At 42.2% G+C, this 19759-nt stretch overlaps 1 protein-coding gene across 1 annotated transcript in view; it reads right to left on the reverse strand.

Moving 5' to 3' along the window:
* Positions 1–424: 424 nt before the first annotated feature.
* The window catches only part of LOC311489189 (uncharacterized protein), a 68476-nt gene continuing 49141 nt past the window's right edge, over positions 425–19759 (reverse strand). Inside the window, exons 7-16 of the mRNA XM_084546140.1 lie at positions 19193–19390; positions 17360–17468; positions 15359–15418; positions 14897–15153; positions 10175–10234; positions 4951–5043; positions 2954–3035; positions 2757–2866; positions 2356–2548; positions 425–1007 (exon numbers count right to left, since the gene is read on the reverse strand). Of these exons, the coding sequence (XP_084402266.1) occupies positions 1003–1007; positions 2356–2548; positions 2757–2866; positions 2954–3035; positions 4951–5043; positions 10175–10234; positions 14897–15153; positions 15359–15418; positions 17360–17468; positions 19193–19390 (1167 nt within the window). The 3' untranslated portion in view covers positions 425–1002. The remainder of the gene's footprint in view (positions 1008–2355; positions 2549–2756; positions 2867–2953; positions 3036–4950; positions 5044–10174; positions 10235–14896; positions 15154–15358; positions 15419–17359; positions 17469–19192; positions 19391–19759) is intronic.

A 19759-nucleotide genomic window follows, 5' to 3' on the forward strand; every position in this document is an offset into this window, starting at 1 on the left:
TGGCTCCGAGATCAAATACCTGTTTTCTGTGCCAAATCCTTTTTGATCCAAGGCCTCTCAGAGAAGCAACAGACCTCCCCAGTCCCTGCTCTTCCGACCTTGATGATTATCACACACTAATCACATCATTAAATGATGTTTCCAAAGGTAGTAAATTCATCTCCTTTGTTAAAGCCCCTTCATCTTTACTTGACAGAAATAACACGGTAATGGTCTGGCATCCTAGAGGTTTCTGCACTGAAGCTAAAATCCATCTTTAGATCCACGAACAGACATCACTGCATTCTAGATTTTGTCTGTGTACTCTGCACCCATCAAGAACATTGTGATGAATTTTGAGGAGACAAACTGGTGCAATGACACCAAGATACGTGATGTGAAATAAATTGTAAGGTGCTATAATGAGAGCACACACTGCGCTGTAGATAGGGCAAACAGTAGTGTTAGCACAGGTCTGTGAACAAGGTTGGGGGGGGAGGGGTCAAGAGGGACCAGAGCAAAGCCACTGTGACTTCAGGCAAGTGTTAAAACAGTAATTAGACTCGTAGGTTGAATATTCTAAGAAAAGTGGCTAAGCTCAATATATATATCTATACAGCACTGACTGATAGTGGGTTTATTGCATCGGGGCTGATAGATTTGGGGTTTAGGGTCTAAGTCTTCTAGGTCAGCGCTCACAAGGAAATTTTATCAGTCGAGAAGCTGGTGGAACCCTACACAAAGAAACACAGACAAACAGCAGGTGCTCTTCTCTGTGGAAGGCAGGGCCGAAGGTCAAGTCAAGGGCGTCGAGAGGTCGAAGGTTGGGGTTGGAAGCAGGAAGCTGGCAGGCGGACCCCAGAGGTACACTGAGAGGCGATCAGTCAGTTTGGTGCTGCGGTGGGCGAGATGAAGGGCGGGGCCAGAAGGAAGTGACTGCGCCGTGGTAGGTTGGTTGGTCAGTTGATTGGCGGGTTGGCGAGCGCCACGTGTGTCCCACCAAAATCTGCAGGTCACTGGGACTCAGTCTGCGGCGAGGGAAATTAGGGGAAAAGGGATAATCAAACAGAGAAAGGCCTGGGAATAGTTGGAATTTTACCAGCCAGATGGTCTTTACCTAACAGGCTGCCTCTGTCTGGTGCAGGTTCATATGAATTATGGGCCAAATTATAAAACATTCCTGTTTTTTATTGTATTAGCACTACAGCCATCCATCAATTAGGCCGACTTTGACCACCACAACAGGTGATAGAAGTCTGTTTTTCCTTTGAACTCAGGAGGCCAGCTGCAGCGCCAGATATCCTTTTATCCACTAATACTAGTTAATCTTCTCTCTTAATGTCATTTGGCAACAGCCTGCTCTATTTTTACCACTCCATCAGACACGTCGCAAAGAGGAGCCATACACCAAAGCATGTACGCAGTATCAACGCAGTTGTCTCGGCATTTGACCTTTTGCTAGGCTGGAGGACGGTGATCGTCACAATAATAGTTTGGCAACCATAATGGGCGTAGCAGATCAGTCAGACTGTGGGCTGTAGTAAGATCAAGAGCCAACAAGACACGTAAAACAAGAGCAGGTGTAAGGTGTGGATTAAACAGTGGGTTTGTTTTCCCCAAATCTAAGCTACAAATGTTAGCACGCCCAGCTGACTTGCTTACCAACAATAGCACAAACCTAGGTTTACACTACATCTACTTCAGGCATGCTTGCAGTGCATTTTCTAGTGGATGTGGTGTTTTATTAAGCTTAACTCGTGGTTAAAAGTAATGTAGGAATCCAGAAATCTGCTTCTTGAACATGCATTTTCTTAAATAAGCTTTCAAAGTGTTCAAAGGTATGCAAAAAAAATAAAGAAAAAAAAAGAAGTTAGGGTTAGAGTAGTGGTTCTCAATTATCTTCTGTCATGCCACCCCTAGGGGACAGAAGTTTTTTCACGAAATGACCGGCCTGTTGGTGACACCCTCCATCAGCTCTGTACACCGGTGTTCCTGTGTAGCTCTTCTACTGGGTTCAACAGGCAGCTTGTTGAGTAGTTGAGCTCTGCTGCCACCTAGTGACTGGAGGCTTGTTCAAGCAGGAATAAAGACACTAACACTCCAAGTCCTCCCTGCCGCTCGCGTCTCATTATTTGAGAAGCACTGGGTTAGGGGAGCATGTTGGAGGCAGCATGATGCATACGCATGCTGTAGATTTATTTTTCACTAGTGTTCATTAACGATGAATAGAGTAGACAGAACCAGCTGGATAAATTCTGAAGTGTATAGGGATATACTTTCTTTTTGTCTTGAATCACCCAAACCCCTTAAAATATGTGACTGTGATCCCCTTAGTGCTGTTAAAGCCGATAGCTCTGTACGTGTGTTTACACTTACTTGTCTCAGTGATGCGTTTGTCTAAGCTGTGGGGCTCCCTCAATCCGTCCCCCCCAAAAGGAGTGGGTGTGGGCTCCTTCACGCCATTCTCCTTAGCAACACCTCCTGGTGCTGTTGCCTTAGCAACTCCTTCTGGTCCTGTTGTCTGAGCGCCACTTGGGGGTGAAGATGTCTTCTCCTCCGTTTTCTCCTCCTGCAGCCAAATATAGACACACACGAACACACACACACACACACACAGAGGGACAGACAGACACCAAAAGAACATGTTTTTATTTTCCTCTGATGTATACTTTGATGCTACCACACCATCTAGTGGTCTCTGCCTGTAACAGCACAGTGAGTCAGCACAACCAGAGAAATGAACTGTCCTCGAGCTGATTACTGTGTTTAGTTTTGACCTTGTGTCCATTGGTCTGCCCATTGCCTGGCCCCACGTTGTCAAGGGATCCAATCTTAGACTTTGCTTTGATGTTTAGCTTATGGGACTCAATCTTCACATCGCCACCACCTGGGGTAAAAAAAGAAGATTAAGTAAGGCAATAACATAAAATCGAGTTCGAAGGGAGGAAAGGAAAGCAGAAATGTTAAGCTAGACCTGGCTTGTATTTGATGTTGTCCTTGGAGCCACATTTGGAAGTCACCTTGCTCACGTCAACCTTCTTATTGAGAATCTGCACCTGGGAGAGAGTAGATATCATAATGTTGCTTCTTTTTATAGTAACCAGACACCGCATTTGGTACAATGCATGTAGACTTTGGCGTCCACTCTATCCTCTTTAGAAAATTACAGACATTCATTATCATGCACCTGGTGCATTCATAGAGCGGGACATTCAGAACTATACAATGGAGTATGTGAGAAACCAGCAGACGACACAAATGCTTCGCCACCTAATCATGCTTAATTCTCTGCTTTGACCTGTTTTATTGTCGCTGAAGGTGCCTTTTTGATTTGTTAGCCTGGTAAACGAGGCTCCATTTATGCAGATAAATCGGGACGGGCTATAATTGGAAAGTCGAAGCAGGCAGTCATTAGACTGTTGTCAAATCACAAGTGTGTTTTCCCCGTCCTGGGTAGTCTGACAACAGCTGCCACTGATGGAGTTTAAGAGCCTGTGACCTGCCTGACAGTGTGTGCTACGGTCAGTCCTATTTACATGTTTGATGACAGACTGGGGGACCGACAGTGAGCCATGAACCCTTGGCGCTGTTGAAGTTTTCATTAGCAACACAAGCCACCCTTACTCCTGACTGCAGGATTGACCCGGAACTTTCCCTTAACGCAATCCCAAAAATGTGTATAGTATCCTCGGACTGTAAGAATAATAATTTTATGATTTGTATTGGTTTGTATTTGCTTACTTTAGTTGGAGCAAAGCTAACATACAGTAGCGAGACTGCTCCGCATAAAGTATGGAGCATGCTAATCCATATTTTATTGTGCGTTTATGTGTCGCTAAATGGTTTTGTTTTACATATACTGCACATGTAAAACAACAACACATATAAACAGGTAATGTAATTACAGTAATAACATTACATTAGTGCTAATTACATTACATTGGGTGCCTGTTTATAACAGCAAGCAGTTGAGTGGGGGAACAGGATAGATGTTACAATTCCAATCGTCAGGACTCGTCTCATGTCCAACAAGAACATACGTCACTGCCATGACCTAAGTCACTGTGGCAGTTCACACTCAGCGTCAGTGTGTATTCTAAGACAGAGCACAAGGTGGTGGATCAGAACTGGTGCAAATGCAGAAGACCAGGTCGACTAGCTTTGTTGTATTTCTGTATCTGAAACTGAGAAACATGAATATCGTGTGATTAAATTATTTTTATTTGCGCAGAGACCCAGTCAATCTTTAGATCACTGTAAAATTAACAGGAAGTTGTAAAAACTATTCCACTATATTACAGGCTTCTTGAATATTAAAAAATAACCACTGCTCATTTTGTGGAGCAGTGTATTTACTCAGGCAGAGGCTATTCCCAGTATACCTTGTGCATTTAGTTTAATTGACCCGAGACGGCAAAGTGGTGGTTGTGAGAGCAGCCCAGAGATGGAACACGATAGTGCAGCAGGTGTTTAGAGCAGATGGAAACAACATCTGGATAGGTGGGCACGAGGACCTGGGGTCAGTTCAGTTACTGTATAGTGAAATCAATCCAAAATGCACGGGAGCTGCTGACGTTCCAGTTATAATGCATTCATTTTTCGTTACTTTGAAAATATTGTCAGCTTTCATGTAAATGTTTGATACTGAAAAGAGAAGGCTTTATCTTGCAGTAAGACTCTTTTTGCTTTCAGTCCAATGGATGATCAAATATTCAAAAATTTGTCTTAAGTGTAGAGAAGAGAAGAAGGGAAGAGAATAGAAGGCAGTTTTGGTTTCTTTTCATTGTGGTAAGATAATGATCTATGTGTAAATTCAGCTCGATAAGGTTTCAAAGTGATATGCATCCAGCAGTGGTTATTCCCAGTTGATCACCAGTTTGAGCGAGACAGTCCAAACAAGGCCAAATTAGCATAAGATACGACGCGCATCCAGCCTAACCAGAGTCTGCTTCCAGCTCCAGCAGTACTTACATTGCCACCTCCAGGGACATGTTTGATATTGTCCTTGGAGCCACAGCGAGAGGTGATGTGGCTGAAGTCCAGCTTTTTGTGCACTATCTGAACCTAAAAAGACAAGCAGGCAGACACACAGACAAGAAAGAGGAAAAAAAGTGAAAGGAGGAAAAAAAAAAAGACAAAAGAAGACGAAAGGAAAGAAAGTGAAAGAAAAACAACGAAAGAAAGAATGTGTGACAGGCAGCAGAAAAGAGCAGATCAGCTGGCAGTTTTAGTTGACAGGAAACAGAGTAGCCTTGTACTGTAAGTATGGAAGTTATGCTGTTATTTAATTCAAACTATTTTGTCTACATAGAAATTAAGCGAATGCCTGCCTCGTGTGATACTTAATCAGGACATGGCACTGTGAAAAAATGCTTTTGGGACATTATGTAACAAAACAATGGTGGCTCAGATGCAAATGAGACAGATTGTTTTAAAAAAAATAATCGTTGCAAATTTGTTTCAGAAACTAACGCTGAAGAACCAAACGCTGGGGATACTGACTGAATAACAACAGAGCGCTTCCATAAACAGCATTAGCTACAGTTAAAAAAAGCACAGGACAAACAGTGGAAAGATGAGACAGAGCACATGCAACAAAATAACAGTAAGTGATTTTGTGTTAACACGTGCTGATATAAGCAGAGAAGCGACAAAGCTGTTCCGTACAAAGGAGGTTTGATAAAGTTTATAGGGTGGACCATTTTTTTTTTTTTTGGGGGGGGGGGGGGACACTTTTAAAGTGCCTGCTAATCTGCACTGAAGCCCGTCCCAAGAAAAATGTCTGTTACTACAAAACCTTTGAAAAGATTGGCTGGTGGGTCAATGTAAATATAACGCAAAAGCTAAAGTCAGCTAAAGCTACAATGAATATAACAGCTTTGACAGCTACAGGGCACATTACAAAAGACCCTTTTAGACATGCATCCCTTTCCGTTAATCAGACAGGGATTAAAGGTCTTGGCCTTATGTATGAATCAGCATCCGGCGACTGCAATCTTACTAGGTCAAGCCTAGTAACCTTATATATTGAGTTCAACACAGAACACTTCAGTGAAAATTGCATGTGCCAAAAAGGTTTTGTCGGTTCTGTACGGCCAACCCATAGACTGTATAGAAATATGGACAACGCATCCCCACTTCCTTGCATTGGCCAAACTGACGTTAGTCACTGGAACATGCATCAGCATTATATTAACTACATAAAATGACAGAAACCATCCTTGATGTTTCTTTTTTCTTTTTGACATGTTCTTTAGTGTTAATTAATTTGGCCCAAGTCCCATCCACTACCATGGAGGGGGTGGAGCTTATGACCTATACTGCAGCCAGTCTCACAAGGGGGAGCGCTACTTGCTTTGGCTTCACCTTTGAGGAGCTGTTCCGTCTCCATCTTTATTTACAGTCTATGGACCAACCCCATAAGCACATGGAGGTTACCACTCAGGACACTGACTTTACACTGTGACGATGTCACAAAAACAAGCATTCCACATACCAATACAAAGAATAGAAATGAAACTAGGAATTTTTAAGACGTGACAGCTGTGGCCAGAGTCATTATGTTTTTGAGTTGTCCATCCGTTCTCGTGAGCCCGGTATCTCAGGAACACCTGGATGGAATTTGTTCACATCTGGCACATACACTGCTTGGCCCAAAAAATGTTGCCACCTGGATTTAACTACGCAAATAGGTACGAGCCTATTATTGGATAATTACTGCATGGGTGATTATCTTTTAGCTGGCAACAAGTTATTTAACCCCAACTGATGCAATAAGTAGCTTTGCAAAGATACATCCCATGGTCGTGGAAAAGATGTTAGTCTGTTTGAGAAGGGTCGAATCATTGGCATGCATCAAGCAGAGAAAACATCTAAGGAGATTGAAGAAACTACTAAAATTGGGTTAAGAACTGTCCAACGCATTATTAAAAACTGGAAGGATAGTGGGGAACCAGTGTATCAGGGTAAGAAGAAAGGCAGATGAAGTAATGCTCCCATCATGCCTAGTACCTACTGTACAAGCCCGTGGGGGCAGTGCTATGATCTGGGGTTGCTGCAGTTGCTCAGGTCTAGGTTCAGCAACATTATGTGTCCAAAGAATGAGGTCAGCTGACTACCTTAGATTTGTTCTTCCCTATGACATAGGACTATGTCACTGTTACTCTTCTGTCCATCACCGCATAAAGCCTCCCAAACTATTTGATTGACTCGTCAGATCCTTGTTGGAGCATAATCAGTTCCCAATAAAGCGGTTCCGCAATCATCAGTATATTTGAGACTGGACTTTCGGTCAAGTAATGGTAAACGGTCTGGTCATATACAAGCGTGGCGGCACCCATACTGTCACACTTAACAATGTTTCTCATTCAGCCATTTCCACATACACTCACACATCGATGGAAGCTGCCATGCAGGATGACTGCAACTGAGAGCAACTTAGCCAACAGCAAAACCTGTTCTACCATCTGAGCCACAGCTGCCCTGTGAAATAGACACTCAGTATCCCTCTTACCTCCCCCTGTGAAATTACGTGTTCAGCCAAGACTGAGATCGTAAACATTAATATTTGGAACAGCTAAGAGATAGGATTTCATAACTGAAACACCATTTAAAGGTATGCTCTTGTGTACATCACTAATCTGACTACTGTGAATGTTTCTCCAGTCCATTCTGGCTGTTAAGAGGTTCCTTCCTAAAGGGATTCCTTGTCAGGGGACAAAATTCACAGTCTTCATTCATCCTGAGATTCAGTTGATGAGTCAGACTGCCACAACGTTGCAGTGTTCCTTGTAAAACAAATCCTCTTTGACTTACTATCCCTCAGATTGGAAAATGCCCATTTCATATGACCAATCCAGGCTATTGAAGTCTCATAAGGTACCACTATTTTAGAATGTGCTTCTACACAGAATGAAAACTTTGGACATTCTCCAGCATGATAATCTGATTGGATCTGTTCGTGGCTGGTACAGCAAGCCTTTCACTCCTTACAGCCTGTCAGATTAGGACATGAATAAGTCCTAAGAATAAAGCAACAGTATCAAAAAAGAACATCTCACAAGGTTTTTGTGAAACTACAGCAGAAAAGTATGCCTATTTGTCCACTGTCCAGGTATCCAGGACTCTGATTTCCTGAGGGAAAACAGTCAGACCATGGTGCAACAGGTAAGGTACTGCCACTTCACAAGGTGCAGACAAAGTAAATATACAGATGAAACTATTGTTTTATGAAGTCTCTAGTCTCATCCCTAATGGAAACTGAACTTCACACTTTCTTTGCATCAAGCAAGCTGTTGTAGTCTCACCAGTGGGGAAATCAAATCAACACACTCCCTTCTTATATAAGGTAACACTTTCCTGTGCTGCTGTGATTCCAGTCCTATTGCGTCTTTGAGTTTATTGTATAAAAGCCTCGCAGCACACGTAAGACGCTTCCCTCCGTTCTCTCCGTCTTAGCCTCTTTCTCCAGGATGAAAACGGCATGATGACGCAGGTGGCACCAGCAAAGGATGACTCACTGAGCAGTTAGCACACGTACACCTCATGTGTGAGCACACACACACAGAAAGAGCAGTCGCCTGTAAACAGTTTTCCTCTATGCATTTTGTCGCTCTGATAGCACATCATAAACAGGCTAATCGATATCAAGCAGCTCAGTGCCTGAAGGGCTCTAGTTCATCGCATCTCCTTAACATACATGAGGAAGGAAGATCTCATTGAAGTTATAGGTGAAGGGAAACAGCAGTAGTCTCAGAGTGACTGCCAAGTGAAGAAAAAGTAACAACCAAGTGAAACTAATGATCCAGCGAGCGTAACAGGGATGAGAGCCTGTACATCATCATTCCAGTGGTTAGTTTCTTCTCTTCTGGAGCTGTGCACACTCTGCAGCATCCAAATATACTGGAACTCTGTGATCCCACCAGTGTAATGCATTGAGCAAATCTACAAACAGCACCCAAGAGCAGAAGCAAACTGGCACGTACGTAGCATGTATTTATTTCTTGTACTGTCATCAATATATGGTGGTGTTCACTGTTATCAGTCTGTTTTGGAGGGAAAATGAAATGGCTCAGTGTTTCACATTTTAAAATGGGCGTGAAGCAATAGTGATTGTTTGCAGTGGTCCACAATCAAGAGAGCAGAGAGGTCGTGTATCTTTAGCCGCACTCGAAATAAAAGCTCACTCAAGGCTGAGAGAACGCAGGAACACACAGATGGCACCTTAATCAATTCTATTTTGTACAAGGAGTATTGTTTAGCAGTGCGAGGTGCCTGTGGAAAGTGCGTATGGATATCGAGGCATAGATGATGGTACTGGTCTGAGGGGTATGTTTGAACAGCATATAGAGCTGCTGAGATGTCCTAGGCTTGTGTGCCGAATTCCAAACATGCAGCAACAAGGACATGATCACTCATAAAAACTGCTAATTGTGGTTGACGAAATTGCCAATGAAGTGAGTAGTGCTGTGTTATTTTTTTCCCACTAATACAGTATTTTCAAAACAAAAGCAAGTTATTCTTGTTCGGACATTCATTTTTGTATTAGAATTGGGAGTATCCTGAAGATGTGATATTCCTTCTACAGTGCGTGAGTTTTTAATATACTGAACACTGACTGCCTGCAACATATTGCAAAATATTCTACATCCTTTGGTGGGCATGTTAAAAACTGTGCCTTATTTGTGTGATGACCAGCTTCCAAACTCCTCAGTGCAGTGGGGAATACATCCAAATGAGGAACTTTGTATCTTTCTCCCATGAACTACTCCTTTAAAAGAATGAAAATGAAGATAAGACGTACATTAACCATCTGTGAGATGACAGGCCTTGACACAGTTCAGTTATTTAGAATTCTCTCCTACTGTTAGCCTAACATGTGAACAAATGAACATTTATTAATTGTATCATGCAAGATATAAAAAAGGCAGAGTCTGAGATGAAGCAGATTTGCTCTCAGGAAACTGCTGCTGACTACATACATCTGTATTTTTTTAAGAAAACCCTTGTGCAGTAATAGCACTGAAATAAGAAAGCGCAAACTTCTGGCGATCGCCTTCACTTAGGTATGAACAACAAGGTGTGATGTGTCGTTGTATGCAGTTGTAGAATTGCAGGTGTATGCAGTGAGTGCAGAGCGGAGGAGGGAAGATGTACTGGCGTGTGAGGTGCGAGGGTGTCGATGGCAGGAACTCACTCTGGCCTTGGCGGCAGGGGTGGAGGGGTCGGATGTCTTGTTGTTCGGGGCGGAGGAGACCTGGGGAGACAACCAGCCCCTTGGTCAATACAACCTCCAACCAACCACACGCCACAGCACAAAGAGGTGGAAGAGCAGGTGTGGTGGGGGACATGGGGGGGAGATCATAAAGAGGAGTGTCTGAACCAATCAGGTGAGTGTTTGGGCTGTTGCAGCCAATCAAAAGGGAAGGAAAAAAAGGCATGGATAAACAAAGAAATCGCAAAGTGAACAAAATCTATTAGCCAAACATGTGGGTGTATGAGGAATTTTAAATAACCGATAGTACTACCAGTTACATGGAAGATTTATTTATTTGCCGACTGAATGAGAGGATCGGATGCAGTGCATCAGATGGATGATGACAACCATTTGAATGGCAGCAAAGTGGAGCAAATGGAACACTTTTAAAAACACAACAATCATTTACAGAGGGTTAGTACCAATAACATTTGTCCTGAGCTAGTGCCAGAAGCCACTCAAGTATCAGCACGAAAAGAGAATAGTGAGAATAGTTACACAGAAAAAGACAGATCAAATGTCACATTACTAGAATGTAATATTGTATATATTGTAATATTATCACACAAACACCAGCAGTGTTATTCCTAAATACTGAGGATGGAAAGGTTGTTGGCCTGATAAGCTCCTGCTGAATGGAAAATATAAAGAAAACGTGACAGACAAACCAATATTAGAATCACAAGAGACTGAATGAGCCAGTGTTTTTCATTATGATGCAGGCCAGCGATGTGTTTGTGTAATATGGATTCAGTAGGGTATAGGAGGATCATTTTTAAAGGTAAGGGAGAAAACACAGCAAGGACAGAGCTGCTCCTGCAAAACACAGTGCATCTACCTGAAAGAGTGAATAGTGCCCACTAATTGCAGTTTGGTGCAGACAGCCGGAGACTCTGCAACATTTTTCCCGTCTAGTGCTCCTCTGTCGCACGCAGACAAACACACGGTCAGGCCCATTTCATAAAGCCCAATCTAGAGGAAGCGCTAGCTGCATCTTTGCACGTATCTAACTTTAATTGGCCATGTGATCGAGTCTGAATGCTACAGGCTGAGGAAGCGAGAAGTCACAGTGAATATAAAACAGGGTGTTGCTAAAAAGGAGCATTCTGTTTCCCTGGATAAATAAAGAACTGACATGGTGTCTGCGCACACCCATGCTGGATATGACGAATCTGAAATGGTTTGTGAACTGCGCCAGAGACTGCTGTATGTTAGCCTGCAGCTCTCAGCGTGACCAGGCAGAAGGTTAATGGAATATGGATAGATGTCTCAGAATGATATTAAAGTAAAAGGGATCAAAGTGCTCCTAGTTTGGACCACAGAATGGTATATTATACATTTGCATATCCAGCAAATGTACATCAACATATAAAAGCTGAGACAAACTGAAATGAAACAGCTCCAGTTTTGCAGACAAATTACTAAAACAAAAGAACATGAATTAACTTTGAATATCTCAGGAGACAAAGAAGGACACAAGGAAAGGTGGTGCACTTTAATGAATTCAAAAAAAGATGAAAGTAGTGCCTGAAAGACTAAATTATGACCAGCATGCAGTGTATGTTATCTGCAAATATATGTAAATGGTTCAACATTGAATGAAGGCTTTATTACCAAGAGTTTCGTATCTATATGTTAAACATGAAGCTAGAACCAGACAGTTTAACTATCAGCATTAGGAGCAGAAAGAAAACAGCTAGCTCTGACATTTAAATATAAATATCCTACCAGCGCCTTTGAAGCCCACTAATTAAAAAAAACTACACTGACTTAAAGGTTCATTAGGTACACTAGTGAAAAGGAATGCATTCTAATATAACCTTCACTAAATCTTAGCTTCATGAAGGCTATGGTATTCAGCATGTGTTTCAAATAACTGAGAGAGATGTTGATTCAACTGTGTGTTCATTTGGAGTTTGTGATTTGTAGTACTTGAATTGTATTGTGTTGTATAGACACATGTTTCTATTATTTTGACAACTCCATTTTAGTCAGTGGGCTAGGCTAAATTACAGAAACACTGGAGTGTTTAAAGGGGAACTACTGTTTTTTACATCCTGGGCCTTATTTCTGGCATAAAATACGATCGTTTACTCACCCATATAACTTTGGTGTCATTTGTATTCCTTCGGGAGATACTTAGATCAGCGTATATCCATATAGTGGGAGTGACTGGGGCACCGAGACGCAGCCTCTAAATAACGCATTATCTGCCGCGAAACTTGATTTCACCAATATTTTGTTATCGTACGCTAGTGCTATTCCCCATTGAGTCCGGAGTTACCTGTTATCATCATCCGGGGTCTGTAGATTGACCTACTGCGTCTCGGTGCCCCAGTCACTACTGCTAAATGGATATACGCTGATCTAATTATCTCCTGAACTAGTGCAAATGACACAAAAGTTATATGGGTGAGTAAACGATCATATTTAATGCTAGAAATAAGGTCCAGGTTGTAAAAAAACAGTGGTTCCCCTATAATTTAACAGCAACACAAACTACATCCATGTCTGTCATAAGTCGTCAGCTAATGTGATATTAAGGTGCCTATCATACGACTGGATGCTTGAGGAAACATGTAACCTGGCTATGTCCAACATTTTAAAATTAACAGGCAGGTCCATATGTTTAAGGACGCTGTAACCGCTTTTTGGTATTTTAGCTATTTCCTAAAACGCATCGAAGTTATGGTTATATGGCGGTTATGTGGTTAAACTGAACAAGCACTCCTTTGAATTGATGTTGCCAGCTGACCAAAGATTTCAAATCAAAATGTGACAAATGCTACATGCTTAACTGGTGAAGGTCTGTCCATGACACGGCTCTTGTGTCAAAAATTAATTTTGCTCCATGCGAGAAGAGCGTGGTGCATATCAACTGAAAATGAACAATATGTGTTCATATCCAGCCTTTTATTTTAGTAACTGGCATACATCTGAATGCTAAAGTAAGACAGAATGGGTCCCTCTGCTTCCAAGTCACCCAGCTCTAGCTTCATGGTAACCAAAGACATATGAGAGTGGGATCAATCGTCTCAGCAAGAAAGAATAGAAGCATGTTTTGCAATCAATCCCTTGCAATCTAAGGCCTAAGATGCATGTAGAGGTCTGACTCTGTGACAGACAGCAGGGATGAACAGTGGATGAACCGGACTGACACATTATATCTCATGGTAGGGGAGACGAGGAGCGGATGACGTTTGTGATTCAAAGCGACAGCGCAATCCTTTCCCCAAGACAAACTGTCACGAACACTGAACGGACCCAGGCAACACAGTCAAGCGGGTGAACCATGTCAGTTCATGACACGTGGAATAAAGGTAGCATGCATAAACAGGAACTATTTTGACTGTGTGTGTGTGTGTGATACAGCTGGGCCTCTGTGGTGTGTGAGAAACTAAATTTGCTGCATTCAGCAGTGATAAATATTAATGAGAATCTGATCACATTAAAGTGACAGACGGGGGAGACAGCAGAACGAGGATAGAAAGGTATAGGGAAACAAAAAGACAAAACAGAGCCATCTCTTCTGTTAACATGTAGTGACCTCTAAAGCTATCAGTGTCTGCAGTGCAGAGGTGAGGTGTTTTTGAGTAATAGATGATTTTTAATGGTGTCTGATTGCATGAACTCAATCCAGATGCTAATTTGTGCATTATCGTTAACCGAGCGCATCCTTCTCTCTCCATCCTTCCCAAGATTTCACCCTCTACTGTAAGTCTACGCACATCTACACCACGCTGCGTGGCTTTACATAGCTCAGAAATTAACACCCTGACAGCGCGGCAGGATCTCAGAACACATTAACAATGCTTCATCGCTCTACTAGTCTACTCTACTGCCACCTCGGTCAGACCAGGAATCTTCTGCTACTGGACTCAAAGACATTTTCTTCTGGAGTATGTGCCTCTCTGCAACTTACAGTTTAGAATAATGACATACTTTACATTTTCAATATTCAAATTTCAAATTTGGAACTTTGATGTAATTAGATATATTTTGTGTTGAAAGATTTTGGACTGTTTCTAGGTAAGCCATCAGTTATTTCCACTGGCCTGTCTAATAAACAAGCCTGCGTTAGAGACCAAACACAATGTTAAATACTGCTTCTGCAGTTGGTTTATTTCTCGTTGTTTTGGCATAATTTTCGGACTAAATCTGCACCTTTTACACTCTCAAGAATGAATGAATCTGAAACGCCAGCCTCACATTTTAGTGAAAATGGACGGGGAATCTATGGAAGATTAAAAATGCAGTTTATATGCATTTATGACACAAAGAGGACAACACAGTACTATGTGTGTATGTGTTGTATTTTACTTTTTACTTACGTTTTAATTCGGTCATTTAAAATCTTCTAGCACATACATTGTTCCTGAGCATAAGAGTTTAAAAACTGTAATATTCCTATAACTTCTCCTGGGTAGACTGACTAGTATCCATTCCGACAGCCAGTCTGGTGCCAGGGTAGAGGAAGCCTTCTGAGTAAGACATTTTATTATGATGTACAGCACATAGCAGCTATTTGAATTACAAACCACCCGGTGCCAAATCATTTGCTGATACAGGAAAATCATTCTGAAGCATTTCAGGAATCTTGACAGGTACCTTGCTTTTCTGAATTATTCATAGAGCTCTCTTGTGTCGTCTGCATTGTCCTACCTTTCCTCCGCCAGGCTGGTACTTGATGTTGTCAATGGATCCGATCTTGGAGCGCACGTTCTTCAGGTCTGGTGTTGGCGCATTGATTGGCCGAGGGGTCCGCGGGGCGCGGGGGACCGGCGGCTTCTTTTCCAGTGGTGTCTGCTTGGGCACGGGAGGCTTGGTGATGACCCGACGGCGGTGAGTGGCAGCGGCGTCACCGTTAGTGGATGCAGCCGGAGTGGCAGGAGTGGCAGTGGAAGCCGGGCGAGGACGGGCTACAGGGAAAGAAATCAAATGTTTTGCCTAGCATGCAGCTGCCTATTTTAATGGAAAAAGAAGTTACAGCAGCTAAGTCAATAAGGTTTAGTGAGTTATAGTTCTTGGGCTAGACTCTTTAGAGACTGCAGTAGTTTCCCAAAACAAATTAGCAGCACAAACCTTTTCACTGACTGTTTAAGCAGTTTACTTATTTTTCCTCACCTGTAGCCTTGGGTTTCTTGGGTTCTCCTGTCTTGTTCTCAGTCTTGCCATTCTTGTTAGCTGTGAGAAGAAAAACAGAACATATGCTCACAGTTAACACACACTTTTGACATTAAAAGAAATTAAATTGAGAGTTTGTGCTAAAACAATATTCCAACAGTTTGAATAAGTTGCCAACTAGATACACTGCTAGCTTATGGACAAGTGTATAGCTGACCGATCAAGGTGCAATGTTTTGTTGTCTGGAAAACTGTCTGGAGATTGTAAATAAAGTCACTGATGTGTTAATATATACTGATAATTTCAGGCGGGTGAGTTTTCCATTTACATGTAACATCTCATATGCTCAAGCCATTTTTCTTGCTCTCGCTGGGTTGCACTAACCCCATTAGAAATTTATATTTTCTAAGTCAAACGACTAGGTGTAATATGGAAAGCAGCAGAACAGCTGCATCTGCAGCACTAAATATTTTTAGCCTCATTTTGGTTTTACCTCACAAGAAAGTTTATTTTATTTTCTACTCTAAACGGTTTTCCAGCAATAGCAGGCACTTGTTTCCACAAAAAAAGCACTGATAAACAACCGTGGGTAAGTCACTCACTACATTTACTATGCAAATTCTGGCTGCATCTACCATGTATATAACCTCTTCAGTTAGTTGTTATTTCGCTCATTAAATACGTTTAACCCTTTATGGGACGCGGAACCATATATGGCAACTTCCACATACATTTTAAATTGCGTCCCTGTGCTACATAGTGAGGTTGAGAGGCATGTGGTTTTCACCCAGTCAGTCAGCAAAGATCAAGGCATCATTCTTAGGTCAGATCAGGGTCAAATGTGGTCTTCAAGGTCCACCTCTTCATGAGCGTAAGCTTTATTGGGTACCACGAAGAAGTGGCCTAATGTTGTCTATTGCGATAACATGTATGTTGACAAGTGCCTGAATCAGCACTTATGTTCTAATGGTCTAAATACATGTTTACATTTGTTTACCACTTAAGGCCAAGGAACCATATATGGTAAATTCATTAATCTTGATTTTCTTAAAATTAAAAAATTTGAAAAATTTCACAAAAGTAAAACAGTCTTCTTATGCCCTATGATAACACTCTGAGGTTGAAATTTAGAATTCCCATGTATTTCAATGAGTGCTGAGTCTATTTTTTACTATTACTTAAGTAAAAGTTTAAATTCTGGACTTTGGAATGGAGCATTAAAGGGCCACTAATGCACCCACTGTATGCTATGTATCTGCCATAACTGGCAACGTTCAAAACAAGAATATTTTGACGCCAAACTGACATTTTTTCCTGAGTCTGTCTCAAGGACAGCTGGTGACTTGAAAATAGGCAGTTCTGGTTAGACCATAATGTGAGTCACTTATTGTTGATACAGCCGAGTATCTGCAGACCTCCGATTTGTCCAGATTTGTTGTCCAGTGTTTTGCATTCATTTTGTATTCCTATTATGATCCATTACTTTAGTGACTTTTGCCACTAGGGCAAAAGTCACTAAAGTAATGGATTTCACTCATGCAACTAAAATGAAATATGTACCTTGCAGTACATAACACCCATGAGTGTGAAATGGGTGAATGAATCACATTCTGCGAGGGCACTGAGCTGAAATTCACAAAATGTCTATTTGACTAACACGTCTCAGACTGACTCATAGCTCCCTCACTTAGAGAGGTGAGATTGTGTTTGGGATGTGTGGATAAAAATACCAGTCTGATGTCTGCTAAAGCCAGCTCTTGAATCCAATAAAGTGTAACATATGGCAGCAATTCAGTTAGCCTGTTGCCTGGAGTGGTGCAAGTCTGCAGTGTGAGTCATTCTTCTAGCTACTGTAGAGAGTTCAGCCGCTGCTGTAGAGGTCATGGTACACAGGCAATACAAAGAACCAGCCAAAGCAGAGCGGTGATATTGTCTGAGGTGTTCGTGTCACACTATCAGACACACACAGGCTAGGTAGAGACATGGCTGACATGTGTGTACCTGGAGATTTGCTTGCAGAAGTTGTAGATGAACCATTCTTATTGGCACCTGGAGAGGGGGTGGGCGTGGCCTTTGGCACAGACGGGCGTTTCTCAACATTTTCAGCAGCCTGAATGAAAAATGAAAATGGAGGACCGATAAGCAGCTGTGGGTGTGTTTCTTTGTGAGTTTGAGAGTTTATGTGTACACCTGAATGTAGGTGTGTGTGTACTTGCACTGCTAAAGTTATCCTGTTTTCCAGCATCATGAAAAGACTAATCATGCAGCCGTGACATAAGCAGAGAGTTAAAGCAAAGAGAGGAAAGAAGGCAAAGACACCCACACGGAAGAAGGCTAAGAGATTAATTATTATGATATTAAAAAGACATTTTGGACAGTGGGGTGGTCACTGATGTGTATACTGTCCATCTGGAAAGTATACAAAACGCTTCACTTTTTCCACATTTTGTTATGGCACAGTCTTATTCCAAAATGGATTAAATTCAGTTTTTTCCTCTAAACACCCCATAATGACAAGGTTTTTGCAAATTTATTAAAAATAAAAAACTAAGAAATCACATGTACTGTATTCACAGCCTTTGCTCAATATTTTGTTGATGCACCTTTGGCAGAAATTACAGCATCAAGACTTACGCCACAATGTAATGCCACAAGCTTGGCACGACTATCATTCCTTTTTGTCCTGAAGCCACTCCTTTGATATCACGGCTGTGTGCTTACGGTTGTTGTCCTGCTGTAAGATGAACCGTGACCTCAGTCTGAGGTCAAGAGTACTCTGGAGCAGGTTTTCATCCAGGATGTCTCTGCACATTACTGCATTCATCTTTCCCTCTATCCTGACTAATCTCCCAGTTCCTGCAGCTAAAAAACACCCCCACAGCATGATGCTGCCACCACCATGCTTCACTGTAGAGATGGTATAGGCTTGGTGATGAGCTGTGCCTGGTTTCCTCCAAACATTACGCCTGGTATTCACGCCAAAGAGTTCAATCTTTGTCTCATCAGACCACATAATTTTGTTTCTCATGGTCTGAGAGTCCTTCAGGTGCCTTTTGGCAAACTCCAGGCGGGCTGCCATGTGCCTTTTACTAAAGAGTGGCTTCCGTCTAGCCACTCTACCATACAGGCCTGATTGGTGGATTGCTGCAGAGATGGTTGTCCTTCTGGAAGGTTCTCCTCTCTCTCCACGGAGGAATGCTGGAGCTCTGACAGAGTGACCATTGGGTTCTTGGTCACCTCCCTGACTAGGGCCCTTCTCGCCCGATCACTCAGTTTAGACGGCTGGCCAGCTCTAGGAAGTCCTGGTGGTTCTGAACTTCTTCCATTTATGGATGATGGAGGCCACTGTGCTCATTGGGACCTTTAAAGCAGCAGAAATCTTTCTGTACTCTTCCCCAGATTTGTGCCTCAAGACAATCCTGTCTCAGAGGTCTACAGACAATTCCTTTCGTTTCATGCTTGGTTTGTGCTCTGACATGCACTGTCAACTGTGGGACCTTATGTAAGCAGGTGTGTGCCTCTCCAAATCATGTCCAATCAACTGAATTTACCACAGATGGACTTAAATTAAGCTGTAGAAACATCTCAAGGATGATCAGTGGAAACAGGATGCACCTGAGCTCAATGTGAGCTTCATGGAAAAGGCTGTGAATATTTATGTACATATGATTTCCTAGTTGTTGTTTTTTTGTCCACACTAGGGTAGTGTTTCACAAGTCTACACAAACGCTTGTCTAGGATGCAGACTGAGTATGTTCTCCTGTCATGTTCACTAAAGACACTCTTCCCTGTTTTAAGGAATGAAACATGTCTACCTATGTGTCTTAAACTCACCTTGGCAGCCTTGGTGGGACCACTTGCTGTTGCAGGCCGCTTGGCAGCGGTAGGTGTGGTCGCCTTGGGTACAGGGCTTTTTTTATTTGCAGAGGTTGTGGTGGGAGAGGGGCGTTTGGCCGAGTTGGCCTCACCATTGGTAGAGAGGGTGGATGGGCGAGATTTAGCAGAGTTTGGTTTGGTTGAACCCACATCAGGCTGGTGATAGTGGAATTAAAAGGAGCGAAAATAAAATAAAAATAAAAAAGGAAAGAAAGAATAAAAGAATGAGGAGGACAAACAGAACGAGAGAGAGAAAAAGCAGAGATGAAATCACGGTAGCGATGAGTGCAATGGCAGCATGATATGGCAGCACAGCCTGCAATCATGTGGCAATCATAAAACAGCCCATAAATTATAAAATTGAATTAGAAATGTGTAACCACCTTAGAGAGGCCATGAGCATAAATTATAAAATTATAATGTTCCAATAAAATGAAATGAGCAGCAATCTACAAGTAGCATACAATTATGGAAATCAGGTCTCACATTCATACACAAACCCTCAGCAAACACACAAAGCATGTC

Source organism: Chelon labrosus, assembly GCF_963514085.1.
Source record: "Chelon labrosus genome assembly, chromosome: 6".
NCBI classification, from domain to species: domain Eukaryota; kingdom Metazoa; phylum Chordata; class Actinopteri; order Mugiliformes; family Mugilidae; genus Chelon; species Chelon labrosus.